Source organism: Diceros bicornis, chromosome 19 (genome assembly GCF_020826845.1).
Source record: "Diceros bicornis minor isolate mBicDic1 chromosome 19, mDicBic1.mat.cur, whole genome shotgun sequence".
Classification (NCBI taxonomy): domain Eukaryota; kingdom Metazoa; phylum Chordata; class Mammalia; order Perissodactyla; family Rhinocerotidae; genus Diceros; species Diceros bicornis.
In genome coordinates this window covers 23,436,688-23,458,619 of record NC_080758.1, presented here as the reverse complement: position 1 = coordinate 23,458,619, position 21,932 = coordinate 23,436,688, and the positions used below count along the sequence as shown (strand labels likewise).

The 21,932-nt window shown below is 52.0% G+C and overlaps 1 protein-coding gene across 4 annotated transcripts in view; it reads left to right on the top strand.

Moving 5' to 3' along the window:
* DLGAP4 (DLG associated protein 4) overlaps positions 1-21,932 on the top strand; it is a 144,322-nt gene that overhangs the window by 66,538 nt on the left and 55,852 nt on the right. Inside the window, exon 1 of one of the 4 annotated variants that reach the window (XM_058562761.1) lies at positions 9,067-10,101. The exons of the other annotated variants lie outside the window; for them this stretch is intronic. Within the exon in view, the coding sequence (XP_058418744.1) occupies positions 10,071-10,101 (31 nt within the window). The 5' untranslated portion in view covers positions 9,067-10,070. Of the gene's footprint in view, positions 1-9,066; positions 10,102-21,932 lie in introns of those variants that run through there. 4 annotated transcript variants of the gene reach the window in all.

Sequence of the window (21,932 nt, the reverse complement as noted above, 5' to 3'; positions counted from 1 at the left end):
CTGGAGCTCACATGAGGGTCACAGAGGCAGACGTCACCACTGGTTGTGGGGGTGAGGGGATTGGAGAAGGCTCCACTGGGCTTGCGGGAAGCTTGGTTGCCCCTGACTGTCGAGATCCTGGCTCAGAGCAGCCACCAGCTGGTGGGCAGGGCTTACTGAAGCCCTACCTACCTGTTTAGATTAGTTCAGGTACACAAACCTGTGGGGAGGGTGGGACCCTGCAGGGAGAGGATGGGATCTGCATTGATCTCCTCCTCAAAGAGATGAGTTTGCAGGTTTCTCTTATATTCACAACTGATTGGGACAACCTATCCTCCTGATACTTGTTCTAAATCCTTGAAGATAACCCATGCACAATCAGAGAATAAAGGGGACCGTGCACAGAGCAAGCAATGAAAATCAAGACCAAGGAAAATCATGGGACAATTTCTGGTTTAGTAAAGAGAGCTTTGAGCTTACTCTGGCTAGCTAGTTCTCCTCCCTGAGCCTTAGTTTCCCCATCTATAAACTGAGGCATAAGCCAGAACCCAGAGGGCTCTTGAGGAGATGAAATGAGCATAGGAGTGTTTAGGCAGGACCTTGCATGGGGTAGGAGCTGCCAAGTGATAGCTTTTATCAATGGTTCTCCCACTTGACTCTGAGCTTCCTGATAGTCAAAGGCAGTTGGGGTTGGATTGTTGTAGGAAGAGAGACAACTGTTTCAATTGCTCAATTGGTGTGTGAGGTAAATAAATGAACCTGAATCCCATGGATATTCTCTACACAGGAAACTAGCTTATTAATGGAGTGAACTGCTCTTTGCAGGGGGCAGAGCAAGAAACCATTTTGTTTCACTATTGCCCTCCAAACCCTGGGTGATATCTGAGTAGATCCCTGAGCTTTTCCAGTCACTTTTAGGCCTTAAGGAGCAGTCTCACTTTCAGGTATGGAGCCCAGTCTGGTCTCATTTCATAACTTCAGTCTTGTCCACCTCAAGTCTCATGCACCTGCAGCTAGGGCCTGGCTTGGGCTGGGAAGCCCACAGTGGGGAGCTGTGTGTGGTGGTCATGTCTTCTCTGTTTCTGGTTCACCAATGGCTGTTTCTGGTCTCTCCCGGTGGGAGGGGAAGGCAGCTAGTGCAGGTGTTGTCTGGCATCAGGACTTTCTAGATGACAGATGCCACATGCTGACTCTTTCTCCAAGGTGGTGCTTTTGGAGTTTCTCCTGTCCTGCAGGGCCCTCATGGTGCCGCCTTTCCTGGCATGGGCAATGCCCCTCCAGGCCACTGCTTCTTTTTTTTTTTTTTTTTTTATAATTTTATTTATTTTTCCCCTCAAAGCCCCAGTAGATAGTTGTATGTCATAGCTGCACATCCCTCTAGTTGCTGTATGTGGGACGCGGCCTCAGCATGGCCGGAGAAGCGGTGCGTCGGTGCGCGCCCGGGATCCGAACCCAGGCCGCCAGCATTGGAGCGCGAGCACTCAACCGCTAAGCCACGGGGCTGGCCCCAGGCCACTGCTTCTTATTCCCCCTCAGCTCTTCCATCCGGTGGTCCCCCTCCTCCCCACTCAGCCTCTTTTTGCTAGGGGACCTGGCCCTGCCAGGCAGGCATCTTGGGCAGAATCCTCTGAAGACAACTTCAGCCGTACTTTCTTCCTTGGCTCCCACTTAACCTGTCTGAAGATGAGGCCTTTGCCTTGTGGAAGTCTGAAAGTATGGGCTGGTCTGCTACAGCCTTCCTTCTAGACCTGCCAGTCACAGGTAGCCCTGCCAGCCTCTCCATTTTAGAGGTCTCCAAGCAGGTGTTGAGGCCCAGGTTCTGTGGCCCCCAAATCCAGAAGATCCCTGCCAGGCTCTCCCAAGCAGTCCACTACAGTCCCATAGAAGCCTCAGGTAAAGGATCAGATTCTCCACATCATCAGGCCCATGAGAAGTTCTCTAAGCATGAAGTGGGCCTAGGGGGACATATAGCACCTCAGCAATTTTCTTCTAATAAACCCTCATTCCCCAACCTTCCCCAACCCCAATCACTCAAATGGGCTGAGGATGGGTCAGCTATTGCTACAATAGTGCTGCATAACAAATCGTAAAATCATTCTAATACAACAATTAACATTTATTTCTTGCTCCCAAGTTTGTGGGTCAGCTGGGACAGCTCTGCTCCACATGTCTCTCATCCTCCTCCTGCAACCAAAGAGTACTGGGATCAGTGGCCTAGCCAGGGCATGTTCTTCTCATGGTGATGGCAGAAACACAAGAGAGCAAGTTTAATTATATAAGCACATTTCAAGGCCCCTGCCTGCATAATATCTACTAAAATCCTATTGGCTAACGCAAGTCATATTGACTGAGCTCAAAGACAAAGGATGGAGAAGTACCCTCCCACCTTTGTGTAAAAAACTATATTTATATGACAAAGAGTGTGGATACAGGGAGGAGTGAAGAATCAGGGTCAATAATTCAGTCTACTATAGTCCACTCTCTTGGCCACATTTATTCATGTCCCTCTCACATAGAAAATATGCTTATACTTAAGACCCCCCCCAAAGTCTCATCCAATCATAACATCAAGATCTCATGATCTATATCAGTTCTGGATGTGGCTTCTCATGACTGAGTGACCTAAAATCTAAAAAAGAAAGTTATCTACCTCCCCCGCCAACTCCCAACACATTGGCAAAATATGGACAGTATGACTGCAATTCATGATCAAGAGGGAGAATGGGAATTCAGAAACTTACTGATCCATGGCAATTCTGGAGTCCTTCTGGGCAGCTACTGGGAGAATACTCTGAGATAGGGAATGTTCCTTGATTAGGCCCAATCTCTACTCCCTGGGGTTGACTCACTAATCCATTGTTTTCCACAGCTTTTGGTTCTGCTCTCTGAAAATGCTTCCTTTTCCATTAGCCTTTTTGGCCACTTCTGAAGGGAACATTGAAGAATATGCCCTTTGGGCAGCTGAACAGCTTTCTTAGCCTGCCTTCTGCCTGAAGAAAGTTAGGTACTCAGATGTCTTTTTACATCTTGAATGGCCTCAGTCCCTTTGACCTAAGCTGATCATAATTTTGGCCATCTACCTACCTCAACACTTTATGGGTTTTTTACATATTTGATTCCACTTAACTCCATGTGCCAAAAGCCACACCCACAATTATTTTTGAGTCATGCCAGTCTCTCTAGACTCAATTACAACTACTTTGAGTACAGCAGGCTTCTGTGAGGCCAAGCTCTTCAGCTTTCTGGAAGCCCTTTTGAGTAGCTGAGAGCATCTACTAGATGGTACCTTATTATTTTAGAGTATTAATAAAAGATGTTATAACCATACCCTTGATTTGATCTGGTCCACATGCTATATCTGAACTGGCCATGACCTTGGTTTGATCTTTGTCTTTTGTCCAGTCTCTGTCTTAATTTAAGAATGATTTACTGGCAGGAGAGGCTGGAGTTGACAGATTTATTTTCCAACTCAGCAAGTTCTAGGCTCTCTATATTCCCTCTAAACACTCTCTGCCCTACAACACTCCTATATTTTTTATGAGTTCCTCTCTTTCTTGTAAGTCCTTATCAAATGTAGCCCAAAGGAGCCAGCTTTTGCTTTCCACATTTTGCCTGGAAACCATCTTGCCCAAATCCATTTGCTCTCTTCAAGTTACTGTAGATTGACAGTTCTACCAAGTGTTTTGTCTCTACATAATGGGTCACCTTTTTTTAAGCTTCCTTTGACAGTTCACTCACTGCTCACCACTTGGTCCCAGAGCCACTTTTTCATATTTTCATTTTTGTTGCTAACACACCATTCTTGGTACCAATTTCTGTATTAGTCAGCTATTATCACAATAATGCTGTGTAACAAGCAAGCACATAATTTCAGTGGCACACAATAATATGCATTTGTTCTCATTCATGAGTATGCAAGTTGGCTGGTTCTGCTCTGCATGTCCTACATCCTCCTCTTGGAACCAAAAGGTACTCCTGGAATGAGTGCCCTAGTAAAAGCATGCTCTTCTCATGGTGGTGGCAGAAGTATAAGAGGGCAAACCCCACAATGCAAGCACATTTTCAAGTCTCTGTGTCATATCTGCTAACATCTGGTTGGTCAAAGCAAGTCACATGAGTCCAAAGCCAAGGTCCAGGGAAGTAGACTCCACTTTTTGTGAGAGAAACTGCAGTTACATAGCAAAGGGCATGAATACAGGGAAGGATTGAGAATTGAGACCAAAAATCCAGTCAATTACAGCTCCCCCAGCACATCCGATATGGATGATCCAGCATCTGGCTGGATGTAGGAATGTGGGGCTCCAGTTATTCTCAGTTTGAGGGCTTTAGCCCAAACCAAGACACTCAATAAAGTATCGTATAGCATCTGACGCTTACCCAGACGTGTGCACATATGCACCTACTTATAGACATATATAAAGTTTTTTACCCTTAGACCTATATATGACACACACACACTGATGTTCTCACATGTACACATATACACCTCATCTCTACATACACCTGCACACACATTCACATACATGTGTGTCTCCTTCAAGGCTCATGCCACCTCTACACCTGTGAGGAAATCGTCCCCCTAGCATATTGGAGCCACCAAAAAATTCACCCCCCATGTTTCCCTGGGGGAAACGTTCAACCCTCATTCCAGGGCTCTGCAGTGAGCACTACATACTTGCTCCTCTCGCCTCTACCCTCTGATCCCCTCACGCTCATCAGGTAAACCCACCTGTCTCGCAGGGAAAGCCAAAGCCACCAGATTGTCAAACCTATGCCTAGAGCTGCAGCTGGTCCATACAGTACCTTTGTGCTGGGTTAGGAAAAGGTGCTCCTCCCAAGACACTTAATTGCCATCTGTTGAAAAATTGTCATGATGTACAGTTTTTATTAGAATAAGGTCCTTTACTGCCATCTGCCAGAAATTTGTCATAATAAGTATATAATTCAATTATGTCTTTGTTGTGAACAGCACCCCCGTTATATGTGGCATCCTTAATCAGTGTGAAACTTGTCCAACCATACATGGCAATCCTGCCCATCATCACGTCCCTCCACATAGGCACACCCTCACTCAGACATTGTCTCCCCGCAGGGTCACCCCTGCTCAAAAGGCTGCCCCCTCTCCTCACTCCAATGAGTGAGTGGTCCAGGTCCTATCCCACACCTAGGGCTGTTCTGAGCCCCCAAGTTGCTGAGGGGCTTGAAAGCTCTTTGTCACTCTCACATGGGTGCATATGCTCTCGGGCCATATGTAGGCGGGTGGGTAAGTGGGGGGTGGTTATTGAGGCAGTGAGAGCCTGGAAGGGGCGGGCCCCTCTGGAGTGGCTGTGGCCAGGACATGGATCTGCCCACCCACCTACCCACTCAGAGCTGGCCAGCCTCCCAGCCACCACCCCCCTGTCTCCCTCCCCATTTCTGACCCAGATTCCACATTCCAGAAATAGCTCTGGTAGGTGACTGGCAGGCTGGGTCAGCTCCAGCTGGGATGGTGGGGGAAGCAGCAGCTTGCCTGCATATACATGCCCCTCCCCAGCCAAAGGACCTACCTGGGAGGGGCCACAGGGGTACCATCACCCCTCAGTCTGCCCCATCCTGCCTCCTCTCTCTCTGCCTCTGAGAAAGAGAAGAAGAAAGAACAGAGAAAACCCTCCCTCCCTCTTCCTCCCTCCTCCTCCTCTGCCCATCTCCCATTAGTGCTCATTCTTTTCTCTCCCCTCCCTTCCTCCATCCCTTTCTTCCAGCTTCCCCTTCCTCTCCCCCACCTCCCCACCATCTTAGCCTTCCATCTGTCTCCCCCAGCCCTGTTTCTCCCCGCACTCTCTCTTCCTTTCTTCCCTCTCAGTTTCTGGCCCTCCTCCCTCCCTAGCCTCCCTTTCTGTGTCTCTCCCACTCCCTCTGAATCACAAGGGAGGCTGTGACATCATCCAAGGACCTCAGCAAGCCAGGTGGTGGGCTGCTGGGTGGCACCCCTGCTCCTGCCAACTGCACTCTCTGCACCTGCATATGTGTACATGTGTGTACACACGCACAGAGGTACACACACTTGGGGTCACTCCCTGGCAGTGCTTGAGGCTCTAGACTGAGCTGGGATAGGTTCCCGGGCCTGGGATACACCCTTGCTCCTTGCTCTGGGGCCCTGAGTTCTAGTTTCAGCTCTACTGTGTCACTCTGGGTGCACCCCAGCCCCTCCCTGTGCCTCACATTCTCCATCAATGTTGTGAGGCTTGGGTTTGTGGAACCCCCAAACATCTCCCATCCAAGTCACAGAGTGCTCTGCCCTCCCTCCTTCCCCCCCACCCCCCCAGAACTCTCCCAGTTCTAATTCATTCCCCGCTCCATAGACAAAGGAAAGGAGGCTGACAAAATTCTAGGAAGCAGCCAACCCTCCAGTCAGCCTTGTCCCCCAAGCCCTCTCCCAGGCCTAACCCTCTGCAATCTCTGGTTATTACCCCACAGGCTCTTGTCAGATTGGACACTCCAACCCCAGAGTGTCAGGGCTGAGAGGAACCTCAAAGAACATCATGTCCAGAGATGACAAATAGACTTCAACTCATATGCCATCTCTGATCCCTGGAGCTCAGGACTGAGATTTAGTTAAGCAGAGAAGTGTACCACCATCAATTAGTGATGTCTGCCGTGGCCAGGATGGTTACACCTATCTGACATTCCTGATTTAACCCAGTTTAACCTCACACACACATGCACATACACATTTACAGATATTTTACAAGAAACTGCAGCCTAGAGAAAGTGAGTGTCAAGTCCAGGTCACCCAGTTAGTAGATCAAAGAGCTTTTCCCACCTGGGTCTGCCTGACTCCAAAGCCTTGAGTTCCCCATTATCCTATGTGGAGAGGAGCCATCCAGGTTCCTGGTAAAGAGATGCAGTATGGTTACAGGAGTTTCAGGGAGAATTATCTGGCAACCTGGGCAGGATGGACTGGAGGCTGATGCAGTGGTCCAGGCAAGGCACAGTGAGGCCTGGGCAGGGACCGTAGGGTTGGAGAGTAATGGGAGGACCCAGGAGGCCTTCTCAGACTGAGTGATAAGGAGCCAGAATTCCTTGCTGCTGCACCTCTCCACAGAAGGCACTGGGCAGAAGGCAGGGCTCCTCACTGAGCTCCACCAAGCCTTGGACCAGGACGTTCCTGGTTAATGGGCCCACCATGTGCTCAGTGCATAGATCCTGGTTAATGGGCCCACCATGTGCTCAGTGCATAGATCGTCACTCTTCTCAGTCCCATTTTTTGGCAGACCCATTGAACCTTCTGGGGGAAAATAGTGATTAGGCTTAAGGACTGGTGGGCAGGCCAGGAATCCCAGAATTGAGATTCTTGAACAAGACAGAAGCATTCCTTACACGCTCAAGGGCAGAGATGTCAGGCTGAAGGACGAGAGACTAAGGTGCTTAAAGCGAACCTTGGAGGCCCTACAGTACCGTGGCTAAGGATATGAGCCTTGCACTCTGGCAGCCCTGTCATTGAGTAGATGTTTATTATTCACCTAAAATAGTCCAGGCTGTGCTCTGGGCACCAGGGACACATCAGTAAACAAAAGGGAAACCGCTGCCTTCACGGAGAGTACATTATTTGGGGGTGGGGGCAGACAAAAAAGAATAAGCATAAATAACAAGTATATGATTTATGGGAAAGAAGCGCAGAACAAGGGGTCCTGGGAGCGCTCGCAGGGGAGGGGAGGGGAGGGGAGGGGCATTGCAGTGTAAACAGAGTAGCTAGGGTAGAACTCATTGAGAAAGATGTTTGAGCAAAGACTTGAAGGAAGTGAGGGAACAAGTCTACAGGGGAAGTACTCCAGGCAAAGGCAAGAGTGCAAAGGCTCCGAGGCAAGAGGCTGCCTGGTGTGTTGGAGGAGCAGGGGCCCGTGTGGCTGGGTCAGAGCAAGACAGTCAGCGTCGTGCTTAGGGACTTCCTGAATTTTTTAAGTTAATCAGTTTACTAAGTGAATAGTACAGGTGTAGCATAGTGAGTGTGAGTAGGACAAAGTCAGCTAATATTTTCAAAGCGCTTAGCACAGTGCCTGGCGTCAAAGTGGCTCAGTAACCCTCAGTTGCTTGTTATTATTATACCTTTATGCAAAAATCGCCACAGTGGTATTAGAAACACTGTATCATCTTCAGTAAGATTCTTTTCTTCATTTTATATTTGGAAAAGAGATGCACAGAGAAGGGAAGGGACTTGCCTAGGTCACCCAGCAAGGCAGGTCTGGGAACAAGAGCTGGGTCTATGGGTGACAGATCTACAGTAGGTGCGACTTGGAGGGATGAGGCCACCAAGGAGACGACTCAGGACCAGGACTGTGAAGAGGGGGGACTCGCCGGGGAAAAGCTGGCAACTGGGACGGCCATGAGGCGGGAAGAGACTGATTTACGGATTTAGGCAGTGCCAACTGCACTTTGCTCTCCAGGGCACCGTGGGTGTGCTGGTTTTATTTTGCTGAGGAGAAAACGAAGGCTCAGGGAGGTTGAATGAGCATCTTGTCCAAGGTCACACAGGCCTACGGAAGCTGAGCGGGGATTTGAACCCAATCTGAAGGAGTCCAGATGAGGACAGCAAAGCGAGGATGGGGCGGAGGGGACAACTAGAATCATTTAGGACGTAGACTCGATAGTACTTGAGGGCTAATTTGACCAGACGGAGGTGAGACGACCAGCACAGTACCCACGGTACTGCTGTGAACTCTCCCAGCCCGCCTCCCGTACAGAGCATGCGTCCCGTTCCAGCTGGAACCGGTTTGGCGCGGCGGCCCGAGGGGCGGAGCCCCCGTGCTCAGGCATGCGCGTGCCGACGTGGGCGCGCGCTCCCTCTCACAGTCGGCCGGCCTGGGCGTGGGCAGGACTCAGCGCGCCGCGCGCGCGCGCGCGGGCCACGTGCCGAGCGGGCTGCGCGCGCCCCCGCCCGCCCCGGGAATCCCGGGGGACGCGCGCGCGCGGCTGACGCGGGGGGCGGGGCGGGGCGGGGCCGGCGCGGGGCTTTAACCCAGAGGCCCCGCCCCTCGGGCGTACAAAACCGGAGCGTCGGGCCGGGCCGCGTGAGGGAGGAGGGTGAGTGCCCGCCGCTGGCCGCAGCTGCCGCCAGCCAGTCCGTCACTCCGTCCGTCTGTCCGGTCCACGTCGTCGCCGCCGCCGCCTCAGCCCGGACGCCCGGGGCCCGCCCAGCGCCGCCCGGAGCCGCCGCGGCCCTGCGAGGAAACGGGCGCCGCCCCCGCCCGGCCCTGCCCCCGCCCTCCTCCCCGTCTGTCCGTCCGTCCGTCCGTCCGTCCATCCATCCACCCGCCCGCCCGCCCGCCCGCTTGCGCTTCCGTCCTTCTGTCCGGCCGCCGGCTCTCGGGCCCGTGTCCCGCTCCGCCCGCTTTGTCTCTCTCTGGCTCGCTGTCTCTTTGTCTCTGCCCTCGCGGTGCCGCGGCCCCTCCCTCGCTCCCGGTCTCGGGTGCCCCTCGGAACGCTCCTCGTCCCTCACAGCCTCCCTTTCTTAGCGCCCCCATTTTTCGGACTCCCCATCAGAGCGCCCCACATCTTTGGGGTCTTTCCTTTACAACGCCCTCCACACTCTCCCCTCGGAGCTCCCGCACATCTTGTGGGGGTCCTCTCTTCCATCTGTACCCCCAAATCCCTGGGGTCTTGCCTCTTAGCCCTCATTTCCCCAGGATTTCCCCTCTTTTTGTGTCCCCCATATACATTGAGCTCTCCGAGATCCCTTAGGGTCTCTCCTTGGGACCCCCAAAAGCTCCCCACTCGCTGACTTCAGTGCCCCTCCCTGCCTTACCTTGGTTTGTCCGCTGTCTCTTTCCTTGTTCTCTCTCAGGCCTCTGCACCCTCTCTTTCTCTGGATCGGGGTCCCCTGCTTTGCTCTCCCTGTCTCTCTCTGCCCCCACATCTGTCTCAGTGGTCTCACCACTTGATGTCTCTTGCGCTGAAGGCCCCCCTTTGACCCTGCTCCTTTGCCCAGGGCTCCTGGCCCCCGTTGCTTTCTCTGCCCCGGCCCCCTGTCTCCCCTGCTTTCTGCTCCCCTGTCTCTCCCTCTCCCCTTTTCTGTCTTTGCCGGTCTCTGGGGCTCTGACCCCCATCCGGCCCTCATGGCTTTGTGTCTGGAGCTCTTGAAGCAATGTGAGTGGTGGGGTGTCCAGGTCGGGCCGGAGTCCGCCCGCAGGCTGGCCGCGGCCAAGGCTCCATGGGGTTGGCGCTGGGGCAGGGCTAGCGCTGGGGCAGGAGGCTCTGGGGCCTCCCAACAAAGGGGGCAAGGAGGGAGGGGCCAGGCTGTCTGGCTGAGGGGGGAGTGGGGGCCTTCCTGCTCTGAGGCTTCTGCTTTAGTTGCTTGAGTGTGTGGAGGGTGCCACGGGCTGGACGTCCCTGCCCGCTTGGCCCTGCATGGCCTGGCACTTTGTGATCGCTTGTGGGCAGGCCTGCGCTATTTTGGAGCCGGCAGGATGTGATATCACTTGGGCGTTTATTTAGATCAGGCTGGGGGTGGGGGTTGCGTTCTTGCCAACTTGAGTAATGAAATTTTGCAGGGGGTGCGGCCTCCTAGGCAGCTGGGCCGTGGGGTGTGTGGCCAGAACTTTGCAGGCCACGAGACTAGGCAGGTGAACAAGGGTCTATGTTGCCTTGGTCTTGCTGAGACTCTCAATCAGGATGAGGGGAGAGAGTAGTTCATAATCTGACCATCCTTGAGTACTGGGTTTGGCATCTAAGACCTCTGGGCCCTTGGTTCTACCAGCTTCAAGCTCTGTGACCTTGAGTGAGACCCTTGACCGCTCCAAGACTCAGTTTCTCCATCTGTAAAAAGAGAATAATTGCGCGGGTCTCATGGGATTTGTTACAAAGATCAAATGAAACATCTGTAGACATGTCTTGTGAACTGTCAGCCTGTCTTTAAACAGAGGTCTACAGAGGGAAAGCAGCTTGCCCGGGGTACACAGCTAGTTCATGGCAGAGCTGGGACAGGGATCCAGGCCTGGGACTCCCCAGTCCAGGGTTCTTTACCTTCTACTCCATTGCCACCTAGTTATTCAGGAAAACACCTGCCCTTCTGATAGGGCTGAGAGCAGGCTGTCCCTTGTTTGTGCCCTGATTCTTGGTTGTCCTTTGTCAGTTTGTGAAGATAGGCGGGTGTGTTCCGCTGGATGTCTGTACTGGTAGACAGTTGGATTTTCCATGTTGTTTTCCATCCCGTTGTTGTTTGTGGGTGGGCCCTGCTTGGCCAGTGGCCCTTGGGAGTAAAGTCAGTCAGTTTGTAGTTGAGCCCAGGCTGCTTTTCCTGCTTCCCGGTAGAGTGGGGGAACAAAGGCCCCAGCTGACAGAGGCTCCACAGACCGCTGGGGTCTGCTGTCAGGGTGCCTAGGATGTCCTAGAACTTCGGAGCGGAAGATGAGATCAGCTATCATAGCCCGCTTGTCTTAGAGATGAGGCCCAGAGAAGCCGGGGACTCACAGAGGGTCAAGCCAGGACTCCTGGGTCCTGTTCCATGACACTGCCTCTGAGGAGGTCACTGTAAGGCTGGTTTCACCTGCCCACTGGTGTATAATGACAATTTCTAACATCCGTTGACCTTTTAGTGTGGGCCTGTGCCTGGCACACTCCACGGACTACTTACAGTGGGGCGGAGGAGGGCCTTGGTCCCTGGCTTGGAAGTGAGAGATCAGGGTTCTGGTCCCCACATCTCACCCACTCTCACGCCACTTTCCCCTGGGCTTCAGCTTCCTTATCTGTAAAATGGGAATAATAATCCTTGTTCTAAGACTGATTTTGAAATCATGGAATTCCTAAAGAAATTCTGTGAGGCAGAATGCCAAGGTTCTATTCCTAGCTCTGATGCTAAGATGCTGTGTGACTTCAGACAAGTGTTTTCCTCTCTGCATTTTTCCTTCTGAAAAATGAGAGAGTTGGGTGGCATAGTCTCTTAGGTGCTTCCAGCCCCTGGCATTTCAGAATTCTAAGGTAACTCAAAGATCACCTATTTGTACCTGCATCTCATCTTACCTGTTAAAAGTGTGCTTATCACAGAATTAGAGGGAGAATGTGCTGATTGCTACCAGATGTGTGCTGATGATGTGCTGGGGGGTTTCATAGGAGAGAGGTCCGTCTGGGCAAAGGGATCAGAAGGGCTTCCAGGAGAAGGTAGTACTTGAGCTGGGCCTCTATACCAGGCATGTTCTGCCTCTTATACAGACTTTTCCAGAGAGTAGAAATAGTGTGGATTTTAGAGCCACCAACACCTGGTTTTAATAAGTCTGCATCAGCAGCTGCCAGTGTAATCTTTGTCACGTTACTTTCTTTGGGCTTCAGCTTCCTCATCTGGACTCAATCATATTTACACTGCAGGATGGTAGTGAGGATTGAGACTGTATATAAAAAACACCTGGTACACAGTAGGCACTTAAATGTGAACTTTCACCTCCCCAAAATATCTAGATCACATTTGTTTTTGTGGAACGAAACAGAGGCCCAGCCTCTCCCCCCACCCCCTGTGGCTGGGCTTCAGGTAACAAGGAAAGCACCTTCTGGCTGTTCTAAAAAATAATAGGAGTAATCCTCTAATCTGTCACTTGCTGTGTGAGGCATTGTATAATCTGCCAGGCTCTTTCCTGACCATTGTTCCTCACAGTAGTCCTGGGAGGAAGTCAGAAGCCAGTGGAGTTCTCTGTTTCACAGGTGCGTGAAGAAGAGAGGGCCAGGGACCTGCTCAGGATCCCACAGCATGGAAGTGTTTGGGCGGGCTTGAGTCCAGGTCTCTTGACTTGTCCTCCCCCCCCCACCCCCCCGCCCCGAGCCCACAGTCTTATTGCTTCTGCCTGATAGCCTACCCCGCAGGCCGCCTTCTCTGGGTCTGGCATCTGTTCTGCACTGGGGGTTTGACATTTCCCCAGCCTCCGAGCTCATCTCAAATTTAAATGGGACTAGCTTGAGGCTGGGTGGGAACTGAGTCACCGTCTTCCCTGGTTTTCTCATCCTGAGCAGCAGCCAGACACACCCAGAGGGCTACTGCCAGAGACCTGATGGTTGTAGACACCGCACATGACAGGCTTTCCTCCCAGAAGCTCAGGTGAGCTCAGGACTGTCTCTCCCTGGGCTCTTAGGGGAAGGCTGTAGCAGTGGCTTCATGTGTATTTCTTCACTCCCCAGGGATGGGAAGCACAGGGCACGTGGAACAGTTGTTGCCTGGCCATTCCTGTTCTAAGCCTTTATTTGTGCTCTACCCTCCCCCTATGGTGCCCTCTCTTCCCTTCGAGGTCCCCGTGGTCAAATGCCACCTCCTCTCGTAGTCTGATTGCTGCCTCTAGAGTCGGACTGTGAATTCAATCCCAGGTTCATACTTACTGAAAGTGTGACCGTGGTGGGTCCCTTCACCTCTCTGTGCCTCAGTTTTCTCATAGATAAAATTTAGATTCCTCATCTTTATAAAGTTCAAGTTCCTGAGCTCTATCCCCAGAGATTCTCGTTTGGTGGTTCTGGAGGCAGGAATCCATGTGTTAAACCAGCCCTCTGGAGGAGTCTGATGCTGACAGCCTGTGGGCTGCACTCTGGGAAAAGCTGAACTGAGAGTTTCCTGGGTGTGTATCACAGCTTGTCTTGTCCCTGCTGTGTGACCTTGGATTGATCAACTTTCTGTGCCTCAGGTTTTCTTCCCTGTCAAATTGGGATGAAAGTACTTACATCACAGGCTGCTGTGTGGATGAGAACTCATGTAGTAAAGGCCCCTCAAGAAATGAGAACCTGTGTGCCACACTGCCATTCCTGGGTGTCAGGGGACTGTGCTAAGTGGTTTATGGCATCCTGTCACTGCATTATTGCAACAATCCTTTGGTACGGGTAACAATAGTATCCCCATCTTACAGGTGAGGAAACTGGACCCTTGTCAACATCTTTGTTTCAGGTAGGATTGGTTGTTTCCAAAAGCAGGTTACCCTTCTGCTTAGCCCTGGCAGCAGACGCTGTCAGACCTGGCCAGGGTGAGGGCTGTGGAATTGAACACCTGGGCAGGAATACAGTCCAGTCGTCAACGGGAATTTAATGAGATTGATGAGGTTTGAGTGCCTCTCAGGTTCCCAGGTTTCCCAGTCCTGGCTGTGGCTCCCTCCCTTCCCTCAGCCTGTGTTGGAATCAGCTGGTTCCTCACCCACCCACTCCCGGGAACCAAGGCTACTTTAAAGACAAATAAAATCCATATTCTAGAGCTAAAAGCTTATTGTTTCTTGTTTCACAGTAAGGAAGCAGGTCTAGGGAGGGGGAGGGACGAGGATGTGCCTAGGATCCCAGAGCAAGACCATGCCCGGGCCAGGCGAGAGCCATAGCCCTGCCTCCCCACCCAGGTCTCCCTCATTTCCGTACATTGCTGGCCCAGCGAAGAGCTGGAGCACCAAGGTCTGGTTTGGCCAGTGAACAGTTTACTCACAGGACAAGAGCAGGAGAAGTGGTACCAAGTGGTCAGAGCTAGACTTGGCTCAGCCTGGAGCTGAACTGGGCTTGGAAAATACTCTCTGACCAGGGGCCTGCCCTCCCAGCCCTGGGCCAGGCTCTGAGAGGATGGGAAAGAACAGACAGACAGGGCCTCTGCCCCTGGGAACTTGTGGTCTGATGAGGGAGACAAGGCCTACAATTATGAGAGACTGTGTGACAGTCTGTAATTAAGCGTCTGCTGAGGAAAAGCATTGTCTGAGAAGGAAGAAGTGAGCGTGAGCCAGAGGAAACAAAAGCCCTCTTGAGGGGGGCTAGATTCTGTAGAGACCGAGGGTGGGGCTGACAGTCGGGGAATGGTTTGCGGAAAGACAGAGGTGTAGGGGCTGGAAGGGAAGTACGTATTTAGGGAAACAGCAAGTAGACTAGTTTTGCTGGTGCGTCGGTGAATATCTCGGAGGAGCCAGGAGGTTGTAGGCAGTGTTAAACATTAGCTGAAAAACAGGCTTTGGGGAGCCATGGAAGGTTTTAGAGCAGGGGTAGCACAGTTGGCAGGCTGAATGAATGAAAATGAGGACAGGGAGGAAGCTTTGCCAGCATCCGGATGAAAGAAGAGGGCAAGGTTTGGGTGGAGCCTGTGGGAGTGGGAAGGGCCAGTTGTCCCTGAGGAGAGCCTGGCCAGGCTCTTATCTCTCTGATAAGCCAGAGAGAAAGATGGTGGGTGTTGCTGCTTTGGGGCAGGAAGTAACAGTCTGACCACACTGCTTGTACACCTGCTCTATACCAGGCTGTGTGCCAGGGCCTCCCAGGGTGCTCTCATGAAATCCTTACAACAAACCGGAGGCAGGTGGACGTACCATCCCCATTTTAGAGATAAGGAACCTGTGGCGCAGACCCAAAGCTGGCTGTCTGCAAACCCTGGCTGTTTCCACAGTTCAGCTCCACTTCTTGGAAAGGAAACTCCTACTGTTCAGGTCCCAGGAATCTGAGCCTTCTTGCCCCTTGAATTGGGGGCATGGAAATACATCCCCTACAGCCCACAAACCTCTGCTTTCTAAAGATCTGGAAGGCTGAGGCTGGGTGCCAGCTTAGAATTTCTTCAGGGTGGGAAGGTCAGGGAAATAAGGGGCCTTCACATCAGCAGTTTTGCTCACCAGGCTGTGAGCAACCTCCAGAGTTGGGTCTCATATGTGTCTAGTCCAGTAGTGGGCAGATCCATGACTGGGCCTGTTGGGATTCTCAGCCAGCCCCACCAGAGAGGGTGTACCCTGGCCCAGCCAGCAGAATCAGTCACGCGCAAAGGCAGGAAGGGACTTGTCCCGAGGTGCTCTCGGCACAGGAGAGCCAGATGATGGAGCCTGGTTCCCATTTCCCAGGCTGCAGCCAGGGATACTCATTGGTCAGAGGGAAGGGAGAGGGCACTGGTACTTACCGAGCGGCTACCATGGGAGGCAGCAATGGTTGATCCCAGTGTGCAGCTAGGAAATTGATGGCTTGGCCAGTCATTCTCCTCTGTGTGCTCCCCTGAGCAGGGCCTCAGCCTTGGATCATGAGGCACAGTGACCACATGAGAGGCAGGCACAGCCTCTATGCTCCACTCACCCCACTCGTCCCTTGCCTCCAGTGAACACCCCCAGGATCCATATGCCAGTCTACATTGGCATATGCTCTCTGAGCCCAGATGTATGCAGGGTACGATTGTAACTGCATCCATGTTTTTCATACCAATATCTGGACAAAGGTTTTGATGAGGGACTTTTGTACTCCTTTGGAATAGATGCAGCCTGTGAAATAGCATTTGGACATTGGAACGGTGGACTAGAATGACCTGTGCGGTCCCTTTCAATTGTAGTAATTCATTTGATTAATGCTTTACCGTTTGCCAGGTGCTTTCTCGTAAGTTTGATCATTCTCATGTATATTCATTCTTTTTATTTTGTTTTCAGCATATTGGTTCTGGATCCTTAATATTTGTTTAGCCTGTTTTTGATTTGCAGAGCACTTTCATCCACATTATCTCAGTAGATCCTTATACAACCCTAAGAGGTCATTACTGTTCTTGTGATCTTCATTTTCCAGAAAGGGACTTGACCAACGTCACTCTGGGATTCATTGGCTAAACTGCTCATTTATTCAACAAATATTTATTAAGTGCCTGCTGTGTGCCAGGCGGTGGGCTGGCCCCGGGGGTGCAGTGGCACGTAGAGCAGTCTTAGAGACTTAGTTTCTGACCTCCTAGAGTCCACAGTATCCTTGAGGTCTAACCAGGATCCATCCCAGCACTCCTGACCTCCTCCCTGGGCTCTTTCCACTGCAGACCCCTGTGGTTTGGCTTAGATCTAGACTGTTGTAGCCTGTGAGACCTCAGCCTAGAGTATCATGGTAAAGCAGCCAAGGCAGCAAGTCTCTGCAAACTGAACTTCAAAAGTGACAAAGGAGTTCTTCAGGAATAACTTAATTATTAACAAGAAGCGGGGGAGGGCATCTCAGCAGAAGGCCATCTGTTCATTTTCCTCTGGGGGCAGTCACTCAAGGGCTGCTGTACCTAAGATCCTGGCCTGCATTTTCTGCAGCCTCCAAATATTTGATTACAGTCTGCACAGGTGTGGAGCCCTGTGGCCATGTGCTGAGCTGGGAACCCTCCCTTCCTCCTTTAATATTAAATGGGATGAAATAAAGGCAGATCCTAGGATATCTGGTCTGCAAAGGACTCTGGCCCAGCCCCCTCACTACCTATGAGTGGGAACCAAGCTTAGGAGGGGAGAAGATCACGTATTGAGAGACCTTCCTTCCACTTCCTCTGTCTACCAGCCTGACTTATTTCCCTTGTCCTTCAGGTAGGAACCCTCTCTTGCCACCGGTACCTGTTCAGCATTCAAAGCTCTCTTCAAATCCTTCCTGTGCCTTAAGGCCAAGTTTTTCCCGAGTCTTCCCTGATACTTTCTCCCCACCCAGAGCCCTGTGGTGTCCAGGCCACCTCTGTCTGCTCTCAGCTGCCGACCACCTGTCCTACAAGGTTAGACAGGCAGCCTTTGAGGAGACTGGGTGCCTGGGCCCTGCCCCCAGGGAGTCTGATGCCTGAGACCTAGAGGTCTCTGGGTGCATTTTGCTGGAGTTTTTATTGAAAAAGCAATATGTGTATGTGGTTAAACATTTCAAACTTTGTAGAAAAATTAGTCTGTCTCCCACCTGGGCTCCTAGATAGTCACTCTGAACAGTATTGATGTTTCCTTCCAGAAATACTCTGCGTATACAGGCAGCTGTGTCGATAACATCCCTTTTTATTACAGAAACAGTGGCATATTCCCTACCTACTGTTCTGTACCTTGTCTTCTTCGCACAAGTCTGTCTCTGTTGTAGGTTATTTCCTGTGGGTGCACACAAGTCCACAGCCTACTTTTCTGTGACTGTGTGGCAGACCATCAATAGATGGACCACCGGTTGTTTCTCCAGTCCTCTATCAGGGACATTCAGGTTGCTCCCAGTCTTGCTGCTATGAGTAATGCTGCAGCGAGCACTCTTCCCCACGTGTCCATGTGCATATGTGTGCGCACAGCTGTGGGAGCCAGTCCTGCAAGTGGAATTGCTGTTTTGAAGAGTCTGTGCAACTAAAATTTTGTTAGATATTTTCCAATTGCCTTCTTTTGCATTCTGAAAATGTATATATTTTTAAAAGCACCCTGCCCCCACCCCTGGATTCAAATTCATTTCCTTGGTTAAGAACGACTATTCTAATCTAGCCCAGAGAGGGAAGGGGGTTGGCCAGTGTCACTCAGCAGCCAATGAGGTGTCTTTCAGAGTAAGGTGCAGATGGAGGAAGTGAGGGATGAAGGAAAGAAATGGGCTGGAGGGATGGCAAGAATGGAGCCAGGACTGGGGGGAGGGAACTCTGTTACAGGTACCTTGGGACTTATATACATCTTGGTCTCCAGGGAGAGGTGTCGCGCGCGCGCGCGCACACACACACGCACGCATGCCATGCTGTATCCTTCCTGTGCTTCTCTGGCGTGTGCTGCACCTGCTTGGCAACCCCTGGGCCAGTGAGCTCATTCATCCAGTAGATATTTACTGAGCTCCTGAATCTGGTACTGGCTTGGCCACTCTGTCTCTGCCCTTCTCTGAGCCTCAGTTTTCCTCACCTGAAAGGTGGGGAGGCTCATCCCTGCTTTTTCTCATGTCATCAGGCTAGTGGAAAGATTTGGTAAACCAGCCAGTGGGAAGACACCATAAAACAGATTACAGTGGTCTTAGCCAGACACTGCTAGGCACCCTGGGGTCAGCAGAGTCTGAAGTTTGGGCCAGTTTTCAGTCATCTGTTGGTGGGTGTTTCCTCTTGCTGTGCCAAGACAGGGTCAGGCTTGTGCCTAGGAGCTTCCTGAATTTGCCCTGCCCCAGGCTGCTGGGACTCCAGGGCCCACTCAGGATATAGGAATTCAGTTGACAGTAGGGGAGAGACAAGGAGACCAGGAGGGTTTCCACACTACAGGCAGAGTTTTGCCTCTCCCTCCAAGCCAACAGGAAGGCCCTTTTGGGTCTCCCCCAGGTCATTTCTGCAGCTCCTTTTCAGTCTTTTGTGGTGGCAGGGATGAGGAAGGGGAAGTTCTGTCGTTTCTAGTTTAAAATGACGTTTAAAGTCACTAGCCTAGTCCCTCCCTCCCATTTTATCAATAGAGAAACTGAGGCCTGGAGTTGAAGGCATCCTTCCAAGTTTCCCAGTGAGTCAGCAGCCTTACCCGGATTAGAAGCCAGATGTTCAGCCCTCCCAGGCCTGAACTCTCACCTCCTTTCCCACATCGTCCCCATCTTTAGTTTCACTTTGGGGTTAAAAACCAAAGTGAAAGAAAGAAAAAGACAAAGCAGGAAGCAGCTGCTTCAGAGCCAACCAAGGCTGGCGTGGAGCCTGGGGGACCTAGGCTGAGCTGGCCTTACTAGGAGGGGAGCCACCCTCTTCCCCACAGGCTCCCACCCTTGTTCTGGGGGCCTGGCTGGGGCGGGAGCTGGGTGGGGCCCCGCAGGGAGAGGTGCCAGGCTGCAGACAGGCAGGCAGTGGCATTCTGTCCTGGCCCACCGCTGTCTGGGAGACTGCTAGTCAGACGGGTTCCCTGGTGAGGTCAGTCTCCCCTGGGTGTGGCTCCAGGTGGGGAGCTACTGCCTTTGAAACTCCTGTCCTTCCAGGGCAGGGCTGAGCTGGAGCTGGGCCTGTGTTGGCCTGGGAAAGAAATCCTGGCCTCCCGAATCCAGCTTTCACAGAACAGTTCCACTCGCCCTGAGGTAAGAGCTAGCGCCCTGTCTCCCCTGTGAGGACTTTTAAACTTTCGGTCGCTGTGGGCACTTACCTCAATCCCTGGCCGTGTCTTCTCAAGGACCCAGAGGGCCTGAAAGCCTTTTTGTTCTGGTTCCAGTCCCAGGGACTTGGAGAGGACAGGGGTTGGGGGAGCAGGAGCCATGGCTTCTTATCGAGTTGATAGGTGGCCTCAGGCAAGACCCTTTCCAGCTCTGGACCTCAGATTCCCGTTTTGTTTCTGGGGCAGGAGGAAATTCCTTCTCGCTCTGCTGTTCAGTTGAATCGATTTTGGTCCCTTGGAAGCTACTGAGAGAGTATCATAACACTTGGTTTGGTTGGCCTGTGTATTTCAAAGATCAGCTGTTATCTAACTAGCTGGGGTCGTAAGTTCCTGTTTCTCTGTGCTTTTTCTAAGGAAATTTTCAGACTTGCCAAAGCAGATATGGTATAAATTTTGTTGCTTCAACAAATATGATTTTTGTGTACCTCACTTCTCCTCTGCACAATCACAAGGTCCCCAGGCACAGAGCCGCTGTGGTTCAAGTCCACTCCCTGAGGGTACACACTGAGCACACAGTAGGTGATCTGGAAGTTGTTGTTGAATGACTGCGTTGATGACCCACACCTGGCGGTGCTGCTCCCATGGAATGCAGAAAGCTGGCATTTATAAAGCCCAACTGTTTAAGGCTGAGCTGGGCACAGTGGGGAGAAGCCCATACCCCAAAGGTCACGCATACCTGTAGTTAAGAGCATAGCTCTAGAGTCAGACTGCCGGGGTTCAGATCCTGGCTGCTGTCTAGAGCTGTGAGACCTTGGGCAAGTTGCTTAACCTCTCTGGGCCTCAGTTTCTTCACCGGCAGAACAGAAATGTTAATATTACCTAACATTAGTCTCAGCGTGGGGACAAGAGAGAGAATATGCACAAAGCACTGAGCACAGTGCGTGGTACAGGAGAAACACTTAAGCAGTGTTAGCTGCTGCTATTATTTTTTTTTTAATTATTTTTTTTTTAATTTTATTTTTTCCCCCAAAGCCCCAGTAGATAGTTGTATGTCATAAATGCACATCCTTCTAGTTGCTGTATGTGGGACGCGGCCTCAGCATGGCCAGAGAAGCGGTGCGTCGGTGCGCGCCCGGGATCCGAACCCGGGCCGCCAGCAGCGGAGCGTGCGCACTTAACCGCCAAGCCACGGAGCCGGCCCGTAGCTGCTGCTATTATTGATATCCAAGGGGAGAAAGAAGACAAAATATTTAGACTGTCCATGTCCCATGCCTGGAAAGATGTAGGTGGACTAGGTGGGGTATTTGGAGGGGATCAGTCATTTGATGGCTGTTTGTTGAGTGCAGGGCTCTAATGGGGAATATGGAGTGAACCAAGGCAGGCTTTAGAGAGGAGGTGACCTTCAGGACCTCAAAAGTTGGGTAGGCTCCAGGTGGATGGAGGTTTTTTTTTTTTTTGGTGAGGAAGATCGGCCCTGAGCTAACATCTGCCAATCCTCCTCTTTTTGCTGAGGAAGACTGGCCCTGGGCTGACATCCATGCCCATCTTCTTCCACTTTATATGGGACGCCACCACAGCATGGCTTGACAAGCAGTGTGTCGGTGCGCACCCAGGATCCCAACCGGTGAACCCCGGGCCGCCGCAGTGGAGCGGGCGCACTTAACCACTTGCGCCACCGGGCAGGCCCTGGATGGAGATTTTGAAGGGAGGACACCGTGGATGGGGGAGGGGAGGGTACCCTGGGTTGGGGAGGGAAGGCAGCGGCGTGCCGTCCAGAGCCAGGAGAGCTGAGATCAGGCTAGAGAGGCCTGCCCAGGGCCCTCGGAGTCTACCACACTCAGAGCCAGGGTTTTTCTCTGCAAGGTCATCACTCCATGGAGGCAGTCTCCTTCTGGGGGCCAAGATGAGGAGCCTGTTATTGAGGGTGCTGTGAATAGATTCAATAGTTTAGCCGCTCCTGGAACTTTCTTGCCTTCCCACGCTTCATGATGTGGCTGTTGCCCTGCACAGGGGTGTGGTAGCAGTCAGGAGGTGTCTGCCTGCAGCCTGTGCCACCCGGTGGGGTACAAGCGGGGCTTGTTTGACAGCACCTATAAATGCAGGGCTGCCACCACTCCTGCTGCCCCAGCAGTTTCCTCAAAGAGGGCGGGTGCAGCAGTGTGTGGGAACAGTGCAGGGGAAGAGGATTTGGGTTCATCCCAGCCAGCTCCTCCCCTCCTCACCCCACCTCCACTTCTTTCTCCGAACAATCAGCCATTC